Source organism: Polypterus senegalus, chromosome 8 (assembly GCF_016835505.1).
Source record: "Polypterus senegalus isolate Bchr_013 chromosome 8, ASM1683550v1, whole genome shotgun sequence".
Taxonomy (NCBI): Eukaryota; Metazoa; Chordata; class Cladistia; order Polypteriformes; family Polypteridae; genus Polypterus; species Polypterus senegalus.
This window is the reverse complement of record NC_053161.1, coordinates 54,941,951-54,964,327: the sequence shown is the minus strand read 5'-3', so window position 1 is coordinate 54,964,327 and position 22,377 is coordinate 54,941,951. Positions and strand designations below refer to the sequence as shown.

The following is a 22,377-nucleotide window of genomic DNA, read 5'->3' as shown; positions in this document are numbered from 1 at the left end:
AGATGTGCACAGGAGACTGCCTGCCCCGGAGCGCAAGATGGCAGCCTCTCTGTGTTGCCACAGCACCTTGAATTCCTGTAGGGCTCCATGGGAGATGGAGTCTGGCACAGTCCTATTGGGTTCCATGGGGGCCACCAGGGGGAACTGCAGAGCCCTACTTTGGGTTTCCACCACACCTGGGAGTACATCCAGATAATGATAATGAGCCACCTGGACTACTCCCAGGTGCAGCATAAAAGGAGCTGCCGGTCTTCATTCAAGGAGCCAGAGAAAGATGATGATGATAATGCTGCTTGCTGGAGGAGGAGTGAAGATGGACTGAGAGAAAGAACAAAAGAAGTGTTGTGTGCTTTATTGTACTGTGCACTGGTGGGAAATGGTTCCCACATCAAAGTAAAAAGGTGTGTGTTGCTGGATGTGTGCCTGGTATCTGCTTGTATCAGGTTTGGGGAGCTGGTGTAACCCCTGGTGACCACACTACTTACTGCATGATTTTTTTAATACAATCAAATCATAGTGATTATTATTATACACTTGTTACCACGCCAGTTAACTTAATGCACTTTAACTCTGCCTACTGATGATTCACAGAAAAATAATGTAACATGATTATAAAGACTGGAACATTTCTAATTTGTTCTGGTAATAATATAAAGATTAGCCTTGAGCTGCATATTCTGCTTGGTTGTAGATTTCTCTTACCTAGATGAATTATTAGTATTAGGTGCTAGATGGCAGTGTAATCAGGGAAAGTACTCAGTTCCTGCTTACTGATATTACCCCCACTTAATATTACTACTATGGTCTTCCCACTGATATCTGGAACCTTGTTCTCTGTCAGTGCTGCAAATGCTGCTGCCCCAGAAGGTTCTACAACAAGTCCAGCATTATAGAGAATTGATACAGCTCTCATAATTTCTTCATCTGTGACAAGTAAGATGTCTTCTACATATCTCTGGCAAATTGCAAATGTCATTGTTCCTACAAAAAACAAAAGAAAGAAAAAAAGGAGAGTCGACAGCAGGAATACATTTCTGTTAACACCACACAATAAATAAATAAAAGACTGCTTCAATCTACTGCTCTGAATCTGCAGCCCGATAGCATCAGCTGAAATTTAGGAAGTAGAGGATGGCTACTGTCTAAAAGAATTGAGTTGGCCTTCTGTCTAACCTGTTTTTGATATAGTTCAGTGACAGAAGTCTGCTGCAAACCAATAATTGTACTGCTAATTCTGACAATGTTGTTAAGATGATTTATATTCTTAATGCTGAGGTTGCTAGCCCAGTATATGCAAGCAAATGCAGCCACAGATTCAATAAAGTATCATTGCTTTATCCACCTTAAAACAATTGAGTTTCCCCAACAAAGAAAAGTGAGATCTGCCCCTTCTTACAAATTTGTGTTAAGATCAAAGTTTAGCCTGTCATCAGTGATTATTCTGAGATACTTGTACTGCTCCACTGTCTCCCCTTTCACTATTGTTGAGAGAGCAGGAGAATGGGAGGACCTAAAGTCAATAGCCATATCCTTTGTCTTAGAGATATTTAGCTGTAAAGAGGAATAATCACACCATTAAACAGACTCATCAAAAGTAGTTTCATGGTAGGCCTTTTTATCTTCTGTAGATTTTAGAATACAGTATATCTGTCCTTGCGTGAACTCTGCAGTCATTTGTGTATAAGACAAAAGAGGTGACGGACAATAGCTATTGACACTTTGTGATCAATTAATTACAAAGTCCAGACTCCACCCCGCCCAGTTAGGGTCCAAACAGAACTGATCAGTCAGTTTGTCACCTAAAATGTGGGGCTGGATTCTATTAAAAGCTGACAAGAAATATATAAACAGCCACCAGGCGCTCATACAGTAAAATCAGTTGTGTTGCTCTGTATACAGATTTGTAGGAGAGGCAGATAGGCAAGGGTTTTGTTTAGCAGCTCTCTATTAATTAACTTGTCAGAGCATTTCATAATATGAAAAGTAAATACCACCGATCTGAAGTTACTTAATGCTTTTGTGGATAGATTTTTGCTAATGGAATACCATTTGCCAATTTCCATAGACTGGGCACTTGCTGTAATCCTAAGACATCCCAGACAAAAAGTGAAATATTGGAGAGAGTTGCTCTGCACAGAAGTGAAGCAGGTGTCCGCTTATGCTGTCTGGGTCCTGGCTTTTTTTATTGTAGTTTGTTTAAGGACCTTTCTGACATCGTTCTGGTCAAAGATGTACAGACTCCTTGCTCCAGTCCTCAGTCCTTTTGCTGACTAATTTTAAAAAAGCAAAATCTGAATCTCAAACCTTGAATAGAATTCATTGCATTATTGAGCCAACAGATTTTTAGTGTTAACTCCTGCAAGTTAAATGTGATTATTGCATTTAGAAGTATTATTGAAGTATTTTTTTTTAGATTTTTTTATTTACTTTATTTTACTCTGTAGCACTTTGAAATTGTTTATATAAAGTGCAGTATAAATAAAATGTATTATTATTAAATCCTAATAATAAAGATAATAAACATTCTGCATTCGCTTACATCCCTGCATCACAATTTTAATCAAAATTAGCTCCCAGAAAAGAATAGGAAAAAGTAGACAAATATAAAAGAAAAACAGAAAAATGAAAAAAGAAAATTAACAAAGCATGGTGTACAATAATCCTGCTGCATGTTGCTACAAAGCACAGCACTCTGTCACTTTTTATACTTAAATTATTCATTTTCCTACTTGGCAAAGTCTTTACACTTATTAGGCTTTCATGTCGTATACAGCATACTGGTAACTTTTTGTTTTCTTTAAAGACCATATTGCACACTACTTATAAAACTTTATTGATTTGTAGACTGCTTGAAAGGTGGATAATGGTGAGTTTTGTGGTTTTTGCCTGTTATTACATGAATACTAATGTATTCATTCATTCTGTACAATGTTGTTATGTAGCTGACATTTTGCAATATGTTTAGTGTTATACTCAGACACAAATCTTCCCCAGTAATGTTACCTGCAAAAGGTGGTGCCAGTCCAACTGCAATGCTTTTTGCATTTAATGAAACAGGCCTCTTCTCAATAAAACTTTTATGCATGGTACAGGCTGATGAACATACAAAAAAAGGAAAAAATATCATGAGTAGATATAATAATATGATTAATCTACAAGGAAAACCATTGTTATGGATATTGGAGCATTTACAGTTGTAGTGCTTTTAATTCTAATGTTTTGTGTTATTATGCATATACAGCACTATATATAGTATACTACTGCTGCCCGATATTTTAATGCATTTATGTTTTACAATATTACATATTATTTATTATTCCTTTTAATTTGACTTAAGGGTTAAATCATACTGCTATACAGCTAGCTCCCCTCCTATTAGCAACATTTACAGAAGCCAGAGATAACCAATTCTTCCACAAACCTTTCGCCAAGCACTAATCACTGTCTTTCCAAAACAAAATAAGGACTTATTACAATGTGCATCATACAGACCAATTTCACTTCTGAATAACGACGTTAAAATACTCTCTAAAATCATAGCTAGAAGGATGGAGAAAGTGCTCTCCTCGGTAATATCATAAGACCAAACTGGATTTATTAGGGGCCGACACTTATCTTCAAATCTTCGACGCCTGTTTAATGTAATATACTCACCAACTAAATCAAACACCCCAGAAATATTATTATCATTGGATGCAGAAAAAGCATTCGACATGATTGAATGGAAATACCTTTTTACTATATTGGAGAAGTTTGGGTTTGGTCCGAACATTTGTGCATGGATTAAATTACTGTATACTAACCCAGAAGCTTCAGTTTGCATCAATAACATTTGCTCAGACTACTTTAAACTAGAACGTGGCACAAGACAAGGATGCCCTTGTCACCGCTGCTGTTTGCATCGCCATTGAACCACTGGCAATACATTGTCGAAATACTGATCAGATAAAGGGGATTAGCAGAGAAGGACTGGAACAGAAAATCTCATTATATGCATATGACATGGTACTGTATATATCAGACCCAGAAAATTCTCTGCCTGCAGTCTTAGCAGCACTCACAGAATTTCAAAAGATCTCTGGTCTCAGAATTAATCTGAATAAAAGTGTACTCTTTCCGTGAATTCTCAAGCATATAATATTAGATTAGACACCCTACCTTTTATCATTGCAGAACAGTTTAAATACCTCGGGTAAACATCACAAGTAAACATAAAGCTCTTATCAACAAAATTTCGTGTCTGCATGGAAAAAATTAAACAAGACTTGCATAGATGGTCAACCCTTCATCTCACATTAGCTGGAAGAATTAACACTGTTAAGATGAATATTCTTCCTAAGCTCCTTTTTATTTCAAAACATCCCAATATACATTAATAAATCATTCTTTAAGCAATTAGATTCAACAATAACCTCATTTATTTGGAATTCAAAACATCCACGCATCAAAAGAGCGACCCTACAAAGACAAAAGGCAGAAGGCGGCATGGCTCTACCTAACTTCCAGTTTTATTACTGGGGCAAATATACAGGCATAAGAACCTGGACACAAATAGAAGAACATACACAGGCATGGACCGCAATAGAAGTAAAATCCTGCAGTACTTCTTTGTATTCCTTGCTCTGTGCTCCAATAAACACACGTTATCGGCAATACACTAATAACCCAATTGTGCTCCACTCACTTAGAATCTGGAACCAATGTAGAAAGCATTTTAAGACGGAGAAGCTTCTATCTGTGGCACCCTGCAAGAGAACCACCTCTTTCAACCTTCACAAACATATGCAGTTTTAATATCTGGAAAAATTTGGAATTAACTTGCTTAGAGATCTTTATATAGACAACGCCTTTGCATCCTATGAACAATTACATTCCAAATTTAACATTCCAGCTACACATTTCTTTCACTATCTTCAAATCAGGAACTTTGTTAAACAGAACCTTCCAGATTTTCCTCATCTTGCACCCTCATCCACGCTGGAAAAATATTGCTCAATTTCAAGGATTAGACTCCATCTCTACAATATATAAAATCATTTTACAATCCCTTCCTTTCAAAGATCCAAGAGGACACTGGGAAAAGACCTCTCAATTAATATATCAGAAAAGGAGTGGAAAGTAGCAATGCAGAGAATTCACTCGAGCTCCATATGGCAAAGCATACAATTATACAACTCAAAATTATATATCGAGCACATCTGTCTCGACTAAAACTCTCCAAAATGTTTCCAGGGCATGATCCAACCTGTGAACGTTGCAACCAAGCCCCAGCCTCACTGGGTCACATGTTCTGGGCCTGCACCAAATTAACATTATTCTGGACAAAAATTTTAATTACCTCTCAGACAGCCTTGGACTCACAATCCCTCCTAACCCATTAACAGCTGTGTTTGGGGTTCTTCCAGAGGGGCTTAAAGTGGAGAAAGTTTGTGATTGCATTCACTTTACAGAATGATTCTGCGCAACTGTAGTGAATGCAATCACTCTCCTCTTTAAGTCAGTGGGAAACTGATGTGTTATACTATTTGAAATTGGAAAAATCAAATACTCAGTTAGAGGATCCGTACAGACTTTTTTCAAAACATGGCAGGATCTAATCAGTAATATTTTAAAATAAGTTTATAAAGCACAGAGAATTTATTAATTTAGGTATGTTTACAAACCTTAAATCTTATACCGTTTGGCTTGCTCTCTCTCTCAGGGGTGGGGATCGATCTGTTCTTAACATAATTCTTTTTTTTGTAAAAACTTGATTGCTATGTATGGATTGTAATAAAATTAATAAAAAATAAATAAATAAATAAATCATACTGCTATAGGCATAAATGTGTCGATTTAATTATAACATATATTAAATGTTATTTTAATTGTGGAAATGGTTTTTATGTATCTCAACAATCTCCACAGCAGGTCTGTATCGAAGGAGTGACAATTCATAGGAGTGACTTAACAAAGGAGTGACATAAATACAGTATTAAAGGAGTGACATTTCATTGGAGTAACCTAACGAGTCACCTATCACACACAACTGAAAGAACGCTCGCCAAAAAAATCGTTGTCGCCTCACCTACCACTTGGGGATGGTTGGTTGGATGGTTGTCACTCCTTCATTATGTCACTCCTATGACATGTCACTCATTTGAACAGGACTGTCCACAGCTCAATTGTGAGCTGAAGCTTTCTTTTTCACTTCACACAAAGACCATCGTTGTCCAGTCAGGACAGGACCACACAAAGTACCCACAGAATCTTACAAAGTCTACAACTAAATGTGATTTCAGCCAACGATTCTTGCTTGCTTTCTTTTTCTTTGATTATATCAATTTGGGCATACAACATATTCTTAATTAATTGTAAAATCAGCATTCAAGCACTCTACTCAGCTAGAGTTAAAAAAATAGTTGTAGGTTGTGTTGTACTGGATTACTTCAATTTAATATGATGGACCTTGCAAATGTGGTGTTTCATAATAAATTATTTCTTCACTGTATCATCGTGGAACCCAAAATGAACCCAAACACTCCACATAACAGTGGACAGAGTATCTGGTGTAGTAATCTGAGCAGTCTGTGAGTCTAGTGGTGCAAGTACTAATAACCCTGTACAATTTTTAAGGAGAAAGAGGGACAAAAAATACTGTACAGGATTCCTGAGGTCTTAAATAATGTTTTCCTTTTAAAATCTGTATTGTATGTCCTGAACAGAATAGATTTGTGTGCCTGTAATATTCCGACTGACTTCACCAAACCCAACACTACTTTGCAGACTTGAGTTGAGCAGGTGCCATGACATAATGCGTTTACTGTATATGATATATATATATACTGTACAGCACTCTCAGCATGTTCACCTATAGCACAGGTGACTGACTAGTAGAATGTATATATATGTACACATTTTTATCAATGTGCTTTTATGTTCTAGTAATATTTCCAATGTCAGAATGTATTCATGGTTTTTATAAAGTAAAAAGAGTAATATAAACCCATGATGGAAAAGTCACAAAACTACTATCACATCTCTAATTTACTCTGTGACCTTATGCGAGACTGTTAACTATCCTGTTCTTGAACTATAAAAAAGATACCAAAACGGTGAATGGCAAATAAACAATACTTACATTAATAATACTAATAAAGTAAAATGGTAAAGGTTATTCATGCACTGAAGAAAAAGTAGTGTATTAGGTGTTTAATGTCCTATTAAGCTATACAGCCCAAACAAAGTGTCATTATACTTTTTTATATTTTTTAGCAAGGGAATGACCTGTACACTTTTGCAGATGTATACCTTTCATTAACTCCTATAATAATATATATTTGAACATTACATTAATTGAAAATCAGTAAATGTAAATACCTCCTTCTGGCTCCACACCATACACTCTTGTGTTGCTGCAATTTGAAAGTTTTATAGCAGCAGCTACACCGGAAAGTAGTCCTCCACCTCCACAACACACAAGTATAACATCTGGGCTAGGAATGACATCCAGAATTTCTAGACCAATACTACAAAGGGACAAAATAAGAAATCAGTTAATCAATACAGTGGTATCATTCACTGCATTGAATTGCTTTAAATAAAGGCAGGGCCGCTGAATTATTTCAGGAATGGTATATACGTTTCCCAGAACCCAGACACTGAAAAACTGTCATAAAGACAATCTACACTCACTAAAAAATAGATCTCCAATAAAAAATACATTCTATGAAAATTTTAATCATGGTAAAAAATTATACAGCAAAGTTTTAATCATGCAGGCAAAAAAATCTAATTTCTTGTTAATCAGGAACGCTCAATGCTGCTTAGTTGGCAGCACTGTTGCCTCACAGCAATTGGTCCGCAGAGCTAGTATATCTCAAGTGTGGAACTTTTACTGCATGATCTGCACTTAATTCTAGGAGTTTCCACCAGGAAGTCTTACTTTTTTTTTTACATAGTATTGTTCTGTATAACAAGACCCATCTTAAATTGCACAGCATGTCTCTGTCTCGGTCATGGTGCTTAGATGTTTTAATTTCAAATATCCTCAAAATACAAAAAGTAATGAATATCCATCCATCCATCATCCAACCCGCTATATCCTACCTACAGGGTAACGGGGGTCTGCTGGATCCAACCCCAGCCAACACAGGGCGCAAGGCAGGAAACAAACCCTGGGCAGAGCGCACATCAAGCACATACTCGGGACAATTTAGAATCGCCAATGCACCCAACCTGCATGTCTTTGGACTGTGGGAGGAAACTGGAGCAAACGGAGGAAACCCACGCAGACACTGGGAGAACATGCAAACTCCACACTGGGAGGACCCAGGAAGCGAACCCAGGTCTCCTAACTGCGAGGCAGCAGTGCTACCCACTGCGCCACCGTGCCGCCTCAGTAAAAGTGTCTGAGTACTTAATGTCAAGATGATATTTCAGTGTTTTTCCTTTGTCATTCTGGGGTATTCAGTGTTGCTTGATAAAGGCTAAACATTAATTTTAAATGATTTTAGCATAAGGCTACAGCAGAACATAATGTATAAAAAGAGTAAAAAGTGAAGGGGTCTGAATACTTTCTGGAAGTACTATATAATTTCTCATCAGAGGTAAGCAGCTTGCTGGTATATATTGTTGTATTTTTAACACTTTAAATTATATCTTGTTTTTGCTACTGACACCTTGTTTAAAAATTAATGTCCTGGACAATATTGCATGAAACATCAAGATGTTTCAAACTGTACATCAAGCAGTCTTACAGGTTAATAAGTGACTGACTGTGCAATTTACAGTAAGAGTAGTGAGTGTGTTAATATGCAAACTGTGAAGTACTTTGAGCCTTCTCTATTTTCATCTTCCTCTTCTAATCATCCTATCTCTCTTTCCCCCAAGTGGCTTATGTACTTATTACAATGGAAGTCTGTCATTTCTATTAAACCACAGGTGGGAAGAAACCAAAGTATAATCATTAATAGTTTACATTAAATAAATAATGTTTAGTACATTTGGGGCGAATATAATACAGAATGATTGAAAGTATGTGATTTTTTTTAAAACAGTTTGAAAAACAAAAGCAATTTTAAAAAAACCACAAATCTGCCACACTACCACATGTGCTTTCATTGTTCAATCCATTAATGTAATATCTAAGTGCATTGCTTCCTTCAGTTGGAAATCTAAAGTATAGAAGACCGAACAAGCTACCGACCATAAAAAAATCTAGTGGGAACTAGATCAAGAGCAAAAGGAAATAGAAGATTTGAGGCCATTCCTGGCTTCAACAATGTCGTCACCTTAAAGTTCATTCCATCCAAGTACAAATCTAAAGCTCTGAAAGAAAGGTTGAAAATTATACTTCTCTATTTTATGTGATCAACTCTCAATAAAATTCAATGATGAGCAAAATAAATTATACACATTAACAAAAGAATGTTTGTTTATTTTATCTTGACTTGATAATAGCCACTTCAATTTTAGTCTTTCCATCAGTCTTAATTTCTTAAATATGGCTGAAATAAGCTAATGTTCAGTTATAAGACAAAACATCACAGATACAAGGACTTTTAGCAATTAAAGAAAGTTCATTCTCAACAAACTTAGACATTTGTTAAACTAGTTCCTTGTGACTGAAAAACAGGGCTCAACCAAACTGATCATTTTACCTACATGCACAAGATCTTTTTCAATCTTAATCAGTATTTGTGCTAGATAGAAAATACAAACAATACAAATGATTTAATTACACACATAATATGTTTCAAAGAGCAGGAAATTCAAATACGTTTAGCTGACTGGAAACCAGCAGACAAAATACATGCCAGGACCAAGCATGTCAATCCCTACTCTGACTTTAGCTGTGAAATGTAAAAACCACAGCAAAAATACAACAATGACCATTCCAATGTCTGCAATGCTTTGACTGTAGGAAAGGAGCTATATAAATAAAATGCATTACTATTATAGAAATCTATGTCCTGCGATAAAAAAGCAAAATTCTAGTTTTTACTTGTGATACACATTTAAGAAGAGTAAACAGTCAAAAAAATTGCAAATAATGACAAAGTGCGTCAATGTTGGAATCAACCAACTGCTATTAGTGAACATCTTTTTTGGCAACCAAAAGCACTCCACAATGTTTGTGGGCTTTTTAAATAAACATTAGTCTGGATTAGTGCAGATTGGTATTGCTTTTCTTTATTGAACTTTAGATTATAAAATTGTATCAATTTTTTTCAGTTTGCAGTTTACTTTGGTTATTTCTGGGTAGAATATTTTTTAAAAAAATCAATAGTAAAATACTGAATAATCTTCAAGGTGTAGTAAACTTTGGAAGTTGAATGTACTGTACCTCCCATATCCAGCAATCAGATCTAAATCATCAAATGAATGCAGAAATGTCATATTACTCTCTGCTATGCATCGCTCTACTCCAGACATCAATAATCTACTGGGCATACGTTCCACTTCGATTCCAAATTTCTAAAAAGTAATCAATAAAAGTACCTCAGTTTAAAACAATTAATATTCTAAATTCAATTGTCAAAAGTGACTATATAAAAGAAGTAGTGGGTAATAAACTGTGTATGAAACAACAGTGTTACTGTAGTTGCCAATTACCCAATTCTGCATGTCCTTTAAATGCTGGAGGAAATACCCGAGTATCTAGTAAAAGCCACACTGAGGAAGGGAAGTCATTAAAAGTCAACAGAAACTTGGCCTCTGTGGAAATGACATTTAAGTGAGTTAATTACAGTGAGGATGAAAGATAGGCAAGGCTACATGATCCTCAAACTCTCTCTCTGTGCCTGTGACAGATATTTTTAAAAATTAAAAAGGAAAACAAAGTAAGATAAAAAAAAAAAAAGATTACAAATATATTAGATGAAATTTTTATGGTTCAATTGCTTTTTCTCTGAACTAGCTATATTACCTGTCAAAGGTAAGTAATATACATCCATCCGGTATCCAACCCGCTATATCCTAATTACAGGGTCACGGGGTCTGCTGGAGCCAATCCCAGCCAACACAGGGCACAAGGCAGGAAGCAAACCCTGGGTAGGGCGCCAGCCCACCGCAGGGGTAAGTAATATGGTAAATTTAAAAAAAATGTATTTTTGTGTTGTGTACCCTCAGTGTTCATCCTACACCTCTCTTTGGTATCATCATGTGTCTCAACTTGTGTTGGCTGGCACTTGCTCTCTTAGTTACATTCCTGTAAAGCCTGCTTCTCAGACTCATTCATTTTAGGTGCGTTGCTTGCATTCTCTCTTTTGACTACCACCAGTCAGTAGTATTCATGCAAATACCAAAGCCAAACTGACCAATGAGATTGCTCCAAGCGACCAGGCACACATAGACATCAGTGATTTATTATATAAAAATGATGACAGATGTTCACATAATTATCTACTCTCTTTATTTTCTGTACACTATTGCTGATGTGAAAAATGAATGCTCCATGTTTTATTCTATGAGTTCTCTTTTGTAACAAAAGGATGACATTTTGTGAAAATACTGTAAATCCATATATGAGTAAAATACCAGTAGGAAGGAAAACATGCTTCAGTGAAAGGAATAAAAAGAACTCTGAAATTCAGAACATGTGAAAAAACACAGGGTTATTGTGTTCACCAATAGATATGCGTCACTTACAGTTATTATAGCTGATCTTGTCGGAGGGGCAGTATCTGGCATCAGTACTTTGCCTTGAAACCCATGATGATTTAAAGCATAAGCAAATGATTTTCCATAATTTCCAGCGGACATTGTGACAAATTTTTCACCCTTTGTTTTTTTAACCAGCTGATTTGTCACTCCTCTTATCTTGAAAGAACCTGTATTGAATAAAAATTGTACATGTAATTTGGCATAGATTTTCCTTATACAAAAGCAGTGAGGTAGTTTTTAATTTAAGGTTTATTCAAACATCAGATTAGGATATTAATATATTGTTGCTGTTTAAAATGCTTATTATGTATTCACAAACTCATCCATTTTCAAAATATAGGTGGTTCACCTTGCAGATCACACCCACTTAACGCACTACACTCACTCATAAATGGTTGATGTAGAGTTACCAGTAAACTCGAAGTAAATGTTTTTGAAAGGTGGAAGGAAGCCAGAATAGGAAGAGAAAACCAACATGGACATAGGCATAACATGTAAACTCCATACAGTTTCTGGGCTGGAATTTGAACCCATGACAGTGGAGATTTAAAACAGCAGCACTCTCTAAAGCAAGCACAATAAAAAAGCAAAAATTTACACCTGTCTTTTGCATGTTTTCCAGCTTTAAGTAAAGATTACAGGATATGTCCATATGTAATGAGGTTTGAGTCCATGGTACCAGTTGAGTGTTAATAACTCCTAGTGGACTCTCTTTAATTAATTTCCTGGCATCTTTGATCATTTCCAGTGTAAGATTTTCAATTGCTTCATTCATTTTAGAACCTAAAAATACAGAACATCTTGTTAGCACAGGTAACAAAAGATACAAGAATTCCACTAAAAATACACTGACATACTGCCTGGTGGTTTGCTGAAGATACGAAGATCAAAAAAATTACTGTCATTCATTCTTGTGCCAGATTTTTTGGACTGTTGTAATCCTCTTTGCTCTCTGAACAATTTATATACCACTATTAACAGCATGTATTATCATAAAGTATTGACTAATAATCCAAATAAGCAATAACTTGACATTGTTACAGTGCATCCGGAAAGTATTCACAGCACATCACTTTTTCCACACTGTTATGTTACAGCCTTATTCCAAAATGGATTAAATTCATTTTTTCCTCAGAATTCTACACACAACACCCCCATAATGACAAAATGAAAAAATTTTACGTGAGATTTTTGCAAATTTATTAAAAATAAAAAAATTGAGAAAGCACATGTACATAAGTATTCACAGCCTTTGCCATGAAGCTCAAAATTGAGCTCAGGTGCATCCTGTTTCCCCTGATCATCCTTGAGATGTTTCTGCAGCTTAATTGGAGTCCACCTGTGGTAAATTCAGTTGATTGGACATGATTTGGAAAGGCACACACCTGTCTATATAAGGTCCCACAGTTGACAGTTCATGTCAGAGCACAAACCAAGCATGAAGTCAAAGGAATTATCTGTAGACCTCCAAGACAAAATTGTTTTGAGGCACAAGTCTGGGGAAGGATACAGAAAATTTCTGCTGCTTTGAAGGTCCCAATGAGCACAGTGACCTCCATCATCCGTAAGTGGAAGAAGTTCGAAACCACCAGGACTCTTCCTAGAGCTGGCCGGCCATCTAAACTGAGCAAATGGGGGAGAAGGGCCTTAGTCAGGGAGGTGACCAAGAACCTGATGGTCACTCTGTCAGAGCTCCAGAGGTCCTCTGTGGAGAGAGGAGAACCTTTCAGGACAACCATCTCTGCAGTAATCCACCAATCAGGCCTGTATGGTAGAGTGGCCAGATGGAAGCCACTCCTTAGTAAAAGGCACATGGCAGCCCGCCTGGAGTTTGCCAAAAGACACCTGAAGGACTCTCAGACCATGAGAAACAAAATTCTCTGGTCTGATGAGACAAAGACTGAACTCTTTGGTGTGAATGCCAGGTGTCATGTTTGGAGGAAACCAGGCACTGCTCATCACCAGGCCAATACCATCCCTACAGTGAAGCATGGTGGTGGCAGATCATGTTGTGGGGATGTTTTTTATCGGCAGGAACTGAGAGACTAGTCAGGATAAAGGGAAAGATGACTGCAGCAATGTACAGAGACATCCTGGATGAAAACTTGCTCCAGAGCGCTCTTGACCTCAGACTGGGACGACGGTCCATCTTTCAGCAGGACAACGACCCTAAACACACAACCAAGATATCAAAGGAGTGGCTTTTTTTTTTCTTTTCATTTTTATTACTATTTAATTTAATATTGTTTCTTTGTATCAGTATACTGCTGCTGGATTATGTGAATTTCCCCTTGGGATTAATAAAGTATCTATCTATCTATCTATCCATCTCTTCAGGACAACTCTGTGAATGTCCTTGACTGGCCCAGCCAGAGCCCAGACTTGAATCCGATTGAACATCTCTGGAGAGATCTTAAAATGGCTGTGTACTGACGCTTCCCATCCAACCTGATGGAGCTTGAGAGGTGCTGCAAAGAGGAATGGGCGAAGCTGGCCACGGATAGGTGTGCCAAGCTTGTGGCATCATATTCAAAAAGACTTGAGGCTGTAATTGCTGCCAAAGGTGCATCGACAAAGTATTGAGCAAAGGCTGTGAATACTTATGTATATGTGCTTTCTCGGTTTTTTTATTTTTAATAAATTTGCAAAAACCTCAAGCAAACTTTCCTCACGTTGTCATTATGGGATGTTGTGTGTAGAATTCTGAGGAAAAAAAAAAGAATTTAATCCATTTTGGAATGAGGCTGTAACATAACAAAATGTGGAAAAAGTGATGCACTGTGAATACTTTCCGGATGCACTGTACATTGTTATTACTGCAGACCACTGTACTCAGTACTAGATTAACAGTTCCTAACAGTCATATAGAGAAAACCTTCATTTTAACAGTTTTTAATTGTACACCACCTCCACAAATATTTTCAAGAATACATCATCAGCTAATATCAGCTACAGTTGCTCCCTTTAAAAATTAGAAAGATGCAGTTTAATAATAACAACATCCTTGAACATACAAGGGCACTCTATGCTCTGTAAAGATTTTTGACAATTTGCTTGATTTGGAGAAATAGATCATTTGTATATGGTAGGGAATTGGAGTTTAGAGACTTGTATATGGTCCTACCAAATGTTACTTTGTTGTTTAAGTTAGTGACTTGTGTTTGTCACACTACTGATCTTAACAGAGTAAGGCATGTGGACATTTTAACTCATAAAATTAACTTCATCTGAGAAGAATGCACCTGACAGCTCAATAGAACCAGTTGTACAATGGCACACAAGCCTTTTTTTAAAGGATTAGTGTGACTAAACAGTATTTCCAGAGCCCAAAGTAAAAACGGTTTTCAAAGTGATGGTAGAGTTATAAAAAGTACTGAAAAATTACATGCTTGAGTAAAAATAGAAGTACTTTGTCAAATTTTTATTTTAACTGAAGTAAGAAGTATTTCAGTTAAAAATACTTGAGTCAAAGAGAAAAACTACCTGCTTTCAAAAGTACTCAGGTACCAAAAGTAAAAGTACATTTATAATAATGAGAAGATACAAGGCTTTGTGTGGAGAACACAATATATTAACTTTACTTGTGAACAGTACTTGCTAAATATATTTATTTGAGACAGAAATAAACTACACCACAATGTATAATGCAAATCCAGTTCTACCTTTGATTAATACATAACTGCACTCGGTGTTGTGGTGATGACCTGAACTGTGGCACTAGTGAGTGTGCATAGGACTTTCCCCCCACTATTGGGATATCTGGGAGCAATAGATGAGGAGCCACTACTCCAGAGAGTATATTAAAATGAAATATAAAAATAAACAATTACCATTACCACTTGAATAGATACAAAATGTGAAAATGACTGAGTGAAAATCAATACAGATAGATCTGAAATAAAGATGGATTTTAGAAGGGCACTTATTGAATTAAACAGTAACACAACAATTTCAGAATTATTTATATCCAACAAGAATTGCCTTATGTGGTTTTCTTTGCTCATTTTGGTGCCCAATTATATCTTTAAATTACCTGCTTTAGCACTAATGTGAAGTATAGAATTAACCACAATTAAACTCAAGGAATATTAACTCTCCAGCATAACCAGATGTATATCAGTTAAGCTGTCTCATATATATCTAAAGGCTGCATTTTGCCTTTTGAAAATTATATTGTCCCTTGACTCTATCTAATTGCTCAATGGTATACACTAGAACAGTTTTCAGTCAAGTTGAACTAACAGTAGTGAGTATCAACACCTCTAAATCAAAGTATAGTGTATATGGGTCTAATTTGGTAAAAGAGGCATGGCTCACTCCAGTAAAGGAGTTTAGGTATCTTTGGGTGTTGTCAACTATGAAGAATACAGATCATCATGAGACTGACCACATCACAATGATGGAAGAATTTTCAAAAATCATACCTCACTTAAACGATAAGTTCAGTATTTTTCAAACTGAAGTTATCAATCATGGTATGTACTTGTATTGATGCCGGCACATAAAATTGCATTCGAAAGTGAACCATTTTTTATTAACTTTAAATATACCTTGTCTGTTCTTGCAGCTTATAAAATGGCTTAAGCGTCAACAGGTTCATAGGTAAATGCAAAAGCCTTAAAACATTCAGAATACATCCACTTTGAAGCATCAAAAGTTTTGATTTAAGACAGCATGCCTTCCACATTTAAAAGGCATCCTTGGCATAAAAGGCATAAAAGGAAACAAGAAATATATTTTATCACGAATTCTTGAAGCTTATTTTTTTGAGGTAAGAATACATTTCTTGATCACTTGTGTGCTCACTGCCTCCATCGTGGGTGGAGTTATGACACCCCATAAGCCCCCAAGCACCAAGCTATATTCTGCTTATATACTTTGGCTTCTGCAGTGGTCATATTCTGCTATTGCCTGTAACAACAGACAGAGGCTGCTCAAATAATATAATAGCGAATTGGAGCTACTAAAGTGGACCAAATGTGTGTGTGCTTACCCAGCGATGAACTGACGCCCCATCCAGGGAATGGTTCTGCCTTGCGCCCGATGCTTACTGGGATAGGCTCCAGCTGCCCTGCAACTCTGCCCTGGATAAGCAGGTTAGGAAGATGGATGGATGGATATCTATTTGTTCTTGTGATTACATACTACGTGCCTGCTCCAAATTCTCTCTCATTGAAGCACACATTATCAATCTTGTGACAGTAGGCAATCTTTATGACATAAAGACATAAACTTCTTTATACTGAAAAAAGGAAAGCAATTGTAAACGTGCCTTTGAACTACATTCTGTGTATAAAAATGTGCTATAGAAATATATGTTGTTAAAGTGCTCTACAAGATATTAAAGAAATAGTTAAAAGCAAATAAAAACAAATTAAAACTAGGTACGAATAGTAATGAATAAAAACATTAAAAAAATAATACACATAAGACAGATATATAATTAATAGAGAAGTCCTTATATGGAGGATACGTATCCAAGTTTCTAAAGTTTCTATTTGAGGTATCAACTTTCACTTATTATTGTCTAGTTGTCTACAGAACAGAAATATTAATTTACATCTGCACATCAACATTCAATAATGTCAATAACGGGACCTTGGTGATGACTTTTTGAGGTGAATCCAAGCAGAGGAAGATGAATGGGGTAGTTGGCGAAGTGAAACATACAGCCAACCTCCTTTTAAAATGGCTAAATGACACAACAATGGTCTGCTATTAGGTTTTTTACCTTGTTTTTCAATATGTGTGTAATCTCAAAAAGCAGTCCAACACTCAACAACATTTTTGGCTCAAAAAATTGACTTACCCTATATGTTTTGGGGCTTTTTCATTTACTTATGGACATGTGTACACATTAGTCCCATTGTCAACAAAAAAAAAAAGTTTTTTTTAAATTTATAAAAAAAAAACACTTCACTCCAGAACACAATTTTATGTGTCAAATTAGTATATACTATGCTTGTGAAGAAATAACTAACTTGAAAAATACTAAACTAATCATTTAATACTTGCACAAAGTTCTTTGTATATTGGTTAAACCTCATCCCGGTCTTATTTTAGGCCATCAACTTTAAGTAGACTGTAAAAACGAGAAAGAAACAAGAAATTGTTATAATAAGGTTCCAGAACATGGATGTCAAACTGTCCAGCTCCGTGCCTACAATAGAGCCTGCCTTCCTCACCAGTTTGTCCAGGTGTGAGACGTCCTTCTTCTTTATGCTGCCTCCCCAGCACACCACCACGTAGAAGAGGGCGCTTGCCACAACCATCCGATAGAACATCTGCAGCATCTTATGGCAGATGTTGAAGGACGCCAGCCTTCTAAGGAAGTATAGTCGGCTCTGTCCTCTCTTACACAGAGCATCAGTATTGGGAGTCCAGTCCAATTTATCATCCAGCTGCACTCCCAGGTATTTATAGGTCTGCACCCTCTGCACACAGTCTCCTCTGATGATCACAGGGTCCATGAGGGGCCTGGGCCTCCTAAAAATCCACCATCAAGTCCTTGATTTTGCTGGTGTTAAGTTGTAGGTGGTTTGAGTCACACCATTTAACAAAGTCCTTGATTAGTTTCCTATACTCCTCCTCCTGCCCACTCCTGATGCAGCCCACGATAGCAGTGTCGTCTGCAAACTGCACCCTAAGCAGCAGAGGTTGGATGGTGTTGAAGGTGCTAGAGAAGTCCAGAAACATAATTCTTACAGCACCACTGCCTCTGTCTAAGTAGGAGAGGGATCGGTGTAGCATATAGATGATGGCATCCTCCACTCCCACCTTCTCCTGGTATGGGAACTGCAGAGGGTTGAGGGTGTGGTGGACCTGTGGCCTCAGGTTGTGAAGCAGCAGCATGATTTTCATCACATGTGATGTCAGAGCGACAGGCCGGAAGTCGTTCAGCTCACTAGGATGTGATACCTTTGGGACTGGGGTGATGCAAGATGTTTTCCAAAGCCTTGGGACTCTCCCCTGTTCCGGGCTCAGGTTGAAGATGCGCTGTAGAGGACTCCCCAGCTCCAACGCACAGGCCTTCAGCAGTCGTGGCGATACTCCATCTGGACCCGCTGCTTTGCTGGCACAAAGTCTCTTCAGCTCTCTGCTTACCTGGACTGCTGTAATTGTGGGTTGGGGGAAACTCTCTCCTATGCTTGTATCACAGAAGGATGGGTGGAGGGTGCAGTACTCCGAGGTGAGAGAGGGTTAGGTTGGTCAAACCTGTTGAAGAAGTTGTTTATCTGGTTTGCTCTCTCCATGTCTTTCTCAATGGTGGCACCCTGCTTCGAGCAGCAGCCAGTGACGATCTTCATTCCATCCCACACTTCCTTCATGCTGTTATTCTGCAACTTCTGCTCCAGCTTTCTCCTGTACTGCTCCTTCGCCTCCCTGAGCTGGACTCAGAGTTCCTTCTGCACATGCTTGAGCTCATGCTGATCACCGCCTTTAAAAGCCCTTGATATCACTTGTAATCCATGGCTTGTTGTTAGCATAGCAGCATACTGTTCTTACTGGAAGTACAATGTCCATACAGAAGTTGATGTAGTCAGTAGTGCAGTCAACAACTTTCTTAATGTTCTCACTATGTGACCCCTGCAGGATATCCCAGTCCATAGTTCCAAAGCAGTCTCTCAGGGCCTGCTCTGCCTCAGGGGACCACTTCCTGAATGAGTGTGTGGTTGTAGGTAGCTTCCACACTCTTGGTTTGTAGTGAGGCTGAAGCAGAAGCAGAATCTGCTTTCCCAAGCACAGGCAGCGGGTTGGTGCTGTATGCGTCTTTAACGTTTGCATACAGTAGGTCGATTGTCCTATTTCCCTGGGTGTTACAATCCACATACTTCGCCAATGAAACCATTAAGTACTTTTACGTCCAATGGGAAGTGAAACAAGCATGGCCCAATGGAAGGATACCCAAAGACAGATACTCGAACATGTGTGAGAGTTAAACGATAAGGCAAAGAAATTAATATCTGTCCTGTTTTCTCCAGAGCCGTCAATACCAAAACAAGTCGATGGGAGGTGAAATAACACATATTCATTGATTTGTACAAATATTTCTAATATACAATTGAGTTTTGTGCAAAAAACATATTGTTACATATATTTAGAAATTATCTGAGAAATAACTCTTTAAAAATATAATTATGGAAGCGTAACAAAATTGAGGAGAAAAATATAAAATCACAGAAAGCAACATTGTCAAATGCACTTAATCTAATTCTAGGTTGCAGGGTACTGGAGCCTATCTTGGCAGCACTGGGAGCAAGACAGACCAAGCCATCATAAGGTCTACCTACTCATATACCCACATTCCCATTCTTAAACCACCAATTAACTAAACCAACATATCCTTAGAGATGTGAAAGCAAAACCAGAGTACCGGAGGGAAACCCACACACACAGGAAAAACATGCATACTCCACACAGATAACATTAATCTGCAAGATTTGAATCCAGAAGGCGAGATGTGTGAAATATTAAAACATTACAGATCTTAATTTCTCATGTCATCAATTCAAATAAATACTGCTTTCAGATAACATTGCCAAGAGTGAAGTTAAGTTTATTAAAAAGACATTAAACATTTACCAATGTTAAGACACAAATATGAAGAAAGCTCCCATATATTGGGCAAATTCATATTGTAGAAAAATAAAATCTCTCATCAATACCCTGCTGTATCAACTGACACATCTCAACTACTTATATTGTTGATTTGATCTGCCTCTTGACACTAATTTCTCCAGTATATAGTATGTCTCTAAAGTTATATAAAAGAGAACATTTGTAAAAATGTAAACAGTATAGATAATCCTGTGTCAAGCAGGATACTCACCTGAGCCTCCAGACACTTCTAGTATTCTCTAGATGTAATCAGAGTCTCTAATCCCACTATCTGACATCAGCTGACATGCCAAAAATTCTAACATGATACCACTGACCCAAAGTTGAAATCATTTCATTTTGATAACAGTTATGCAAGCCTTCTGATAAGTGGATGAGCACAATTAAATTTGTTTTAAGACTAACAACTAATTAGTTAAAAACTTTCGAACTGTATTTGCAGATGTGACCCAGATAGATTAGATTAATCTTGATTTAGATTAGACCTTTATTGTCACATACACTGCGAGAGCATAGTGTAGTTGCTGTGCCACATTTGCTAGTGGGTGTTGCGGGGCAGTACATACTGGTAATGAGATGATAATGTATAAATAAATAACTAAAGTAAATAGGAATAGCAGAAGAAAGGCCTAATGCACATACTGTACTGCAAAACAGAACTGTACAAACATATAGATCATACAGTTTAACTGTAGTAAAAAAATGCAGATGGCTGTACACACATGAAACACACAGCAGAATTACACATTAACCAGCAGATGAGATCAGGAAAACAAGGGTTCAATAAGTTTATGCCCTGGGGGAAGAAGCTGTCCCTGAAAAGTTTGGACTGAGTGGCGTATGTGGTGAGGCTCTGATAGCACTAAACAAAAGGTAGAAGTGAAAACTGTGGATATGCTGGATGGTAGGCATCACCGATGACGGATTCAGTTTTCCTCACACTTCAGGTGAAGTAGATAGTATGAAGATTGGACGCAATGATCTTAGAAGAATTGTGGACAATCCTTTGGAAGAGCGTGCAATCCTGGCAAGTCAGGTTATCAAACCACACTGCAATGCATTGGGTCAGGATAATTTTAACAATGCAGTGGTAGAAATTCACCAGTAAAAAAAGTAAGATTTAAGCAAACACAGAACTTGATTAACATAAAATGAAATGTAAAAAATGTGAATGGAACATTGCTTAGCCACTACTGCTTCATGGATCGTGCATTCTGGGATCAAATCTAATGCCTAGCTGCTCTCCATGTAGGTGTGGAGTTTCTTCCCACATTCCTAATGGTTAGCTGGCAGTTAACTAAATAGTTAATAGGTTAACTGGCAATTCCAAAACATAAATGTGTGCATGCCAGGTTTCTGTCCAGCTCTGTTTCTTGCCTAGTGTCTGATAGCGTAAGGATAATCTATTGTCTCCTGTAATGAAGAATTGGATTAAGTATGTATTATGTTCAATATCAAAGTAATAAAACATGCACAGCTGTAAGCAGTGTTAATGGTTATATGTATTGTATTTGTGAGACATTTTAAATGATATACGCATTTAAATAAAAACGACGTTGGAAGTACTCGATAATGCACATTTGAAAATGTTATTTATTATTAATGACGTTTCTGTGTTGAATGAATGAAACGTACACCATCATTATTAAAAATTCTTAAAGACAGTTCTGTATACTATATATAGAACTGAATGCCGCGTGTTTCTGTCAAACAGTGCGGGGTTTGTACTCTTGGTCCAGATCAGACTGGTTTAATAAGATTGTTTAACATTGTCTTTAAAGTTGAATATCAAATTTCTCTCTGGAAACATTAAACATGTTACAACTTTCCAGATCCTTTAAAGTCTACATTTCACATACAAGCCCCGCTGTTAAGTTACGAGACGGTTTTTGTATCTGCACACGGATATTAAATACCTCAGGTTTCACGGGTCGGTAGCAGGAATAAACTGAACTCTTCGGCAAACTTCAGGGCTGCAGACTGTGAGTGAAGCTGATCCGACTTTTCTCCTTTCCAGCGAGAGTAGGTGTGACTGTAAAGTGCCTCGAGTCCACACGGAGCACAACCCATCACCCATAAACACATGAAGTGCATTCACCTGTTATGTCAATT

General features: G+C 37.3%; 1 protein-coding gene across 2 annotated transcripts; it reads right to left on the bottom strand.

The window, feature by feature from the left end:
• Positions 1–337: 337 nt before the first annotated feature.
• srr (serine racemase) lies at positions 338–22,348 on the bottom strand. Of its 2 annotated transcripts, XM_039761093.1 has the most exons (8): positions 22,182–22,348; positions 16,640–16,888; positions 12,247–12,429; positions 11,632–11,813; positions 10,328–10,458; positions 7,360–7,508; positions 3,004–3,093; positions 338–981 (listed from the first exon to the last, which is right to left on the bottom strand). In XM_039761093.1, the coding sequence occupies exons 3-8, from the start codon at positions 12,419–12,421 to the stop codon at positions 728–730; spliced, it is 981 nt and encodes a 326-aa protein (XP_039617027.1). In that variant the 5' UTR covers positions 12,422–12,429; positions 16,640–16,888; positions 22,182–22,348; the 3' UTR covers positions 338–727. The 2 variants fall into 2 exon arrangements, with proteins under 2 accessions (XP_039617027.1, XP_039617026.1); XM_039761092.1 differs by lacking the exon at positions 16,640–16,888.
• Positions 22,349–22,377: the final 29 nt, after the last annotated feature.

What these genes read in the sequence shown, in the direction of transcription:
- srr (XM_039761093.1), bottom strand. Translation starts at nt 12,421, where the DNA reads ATGAATGAAGCAATTGAAAATCTTACACTGGAAATGATCAAAGATGCC. An exon ending in CAAGATCAGCTATAATAACT is followed by an intron (nt 10,459 to 11,631) that starts GTAAGTGACGCA and finishes ATTACTTTTTAG; the next exon opens with AAATTTGGAATCGAAGTGGA. An exon ending in CTGATTGCTGGATATGGGAG is followed by an intron (nt 7,509 to 10,327) that starts GTACAGTACATT and finishes GTCCCTTTGTAG; the next exon opens with TATTGGTCTAGAAATTCTGG.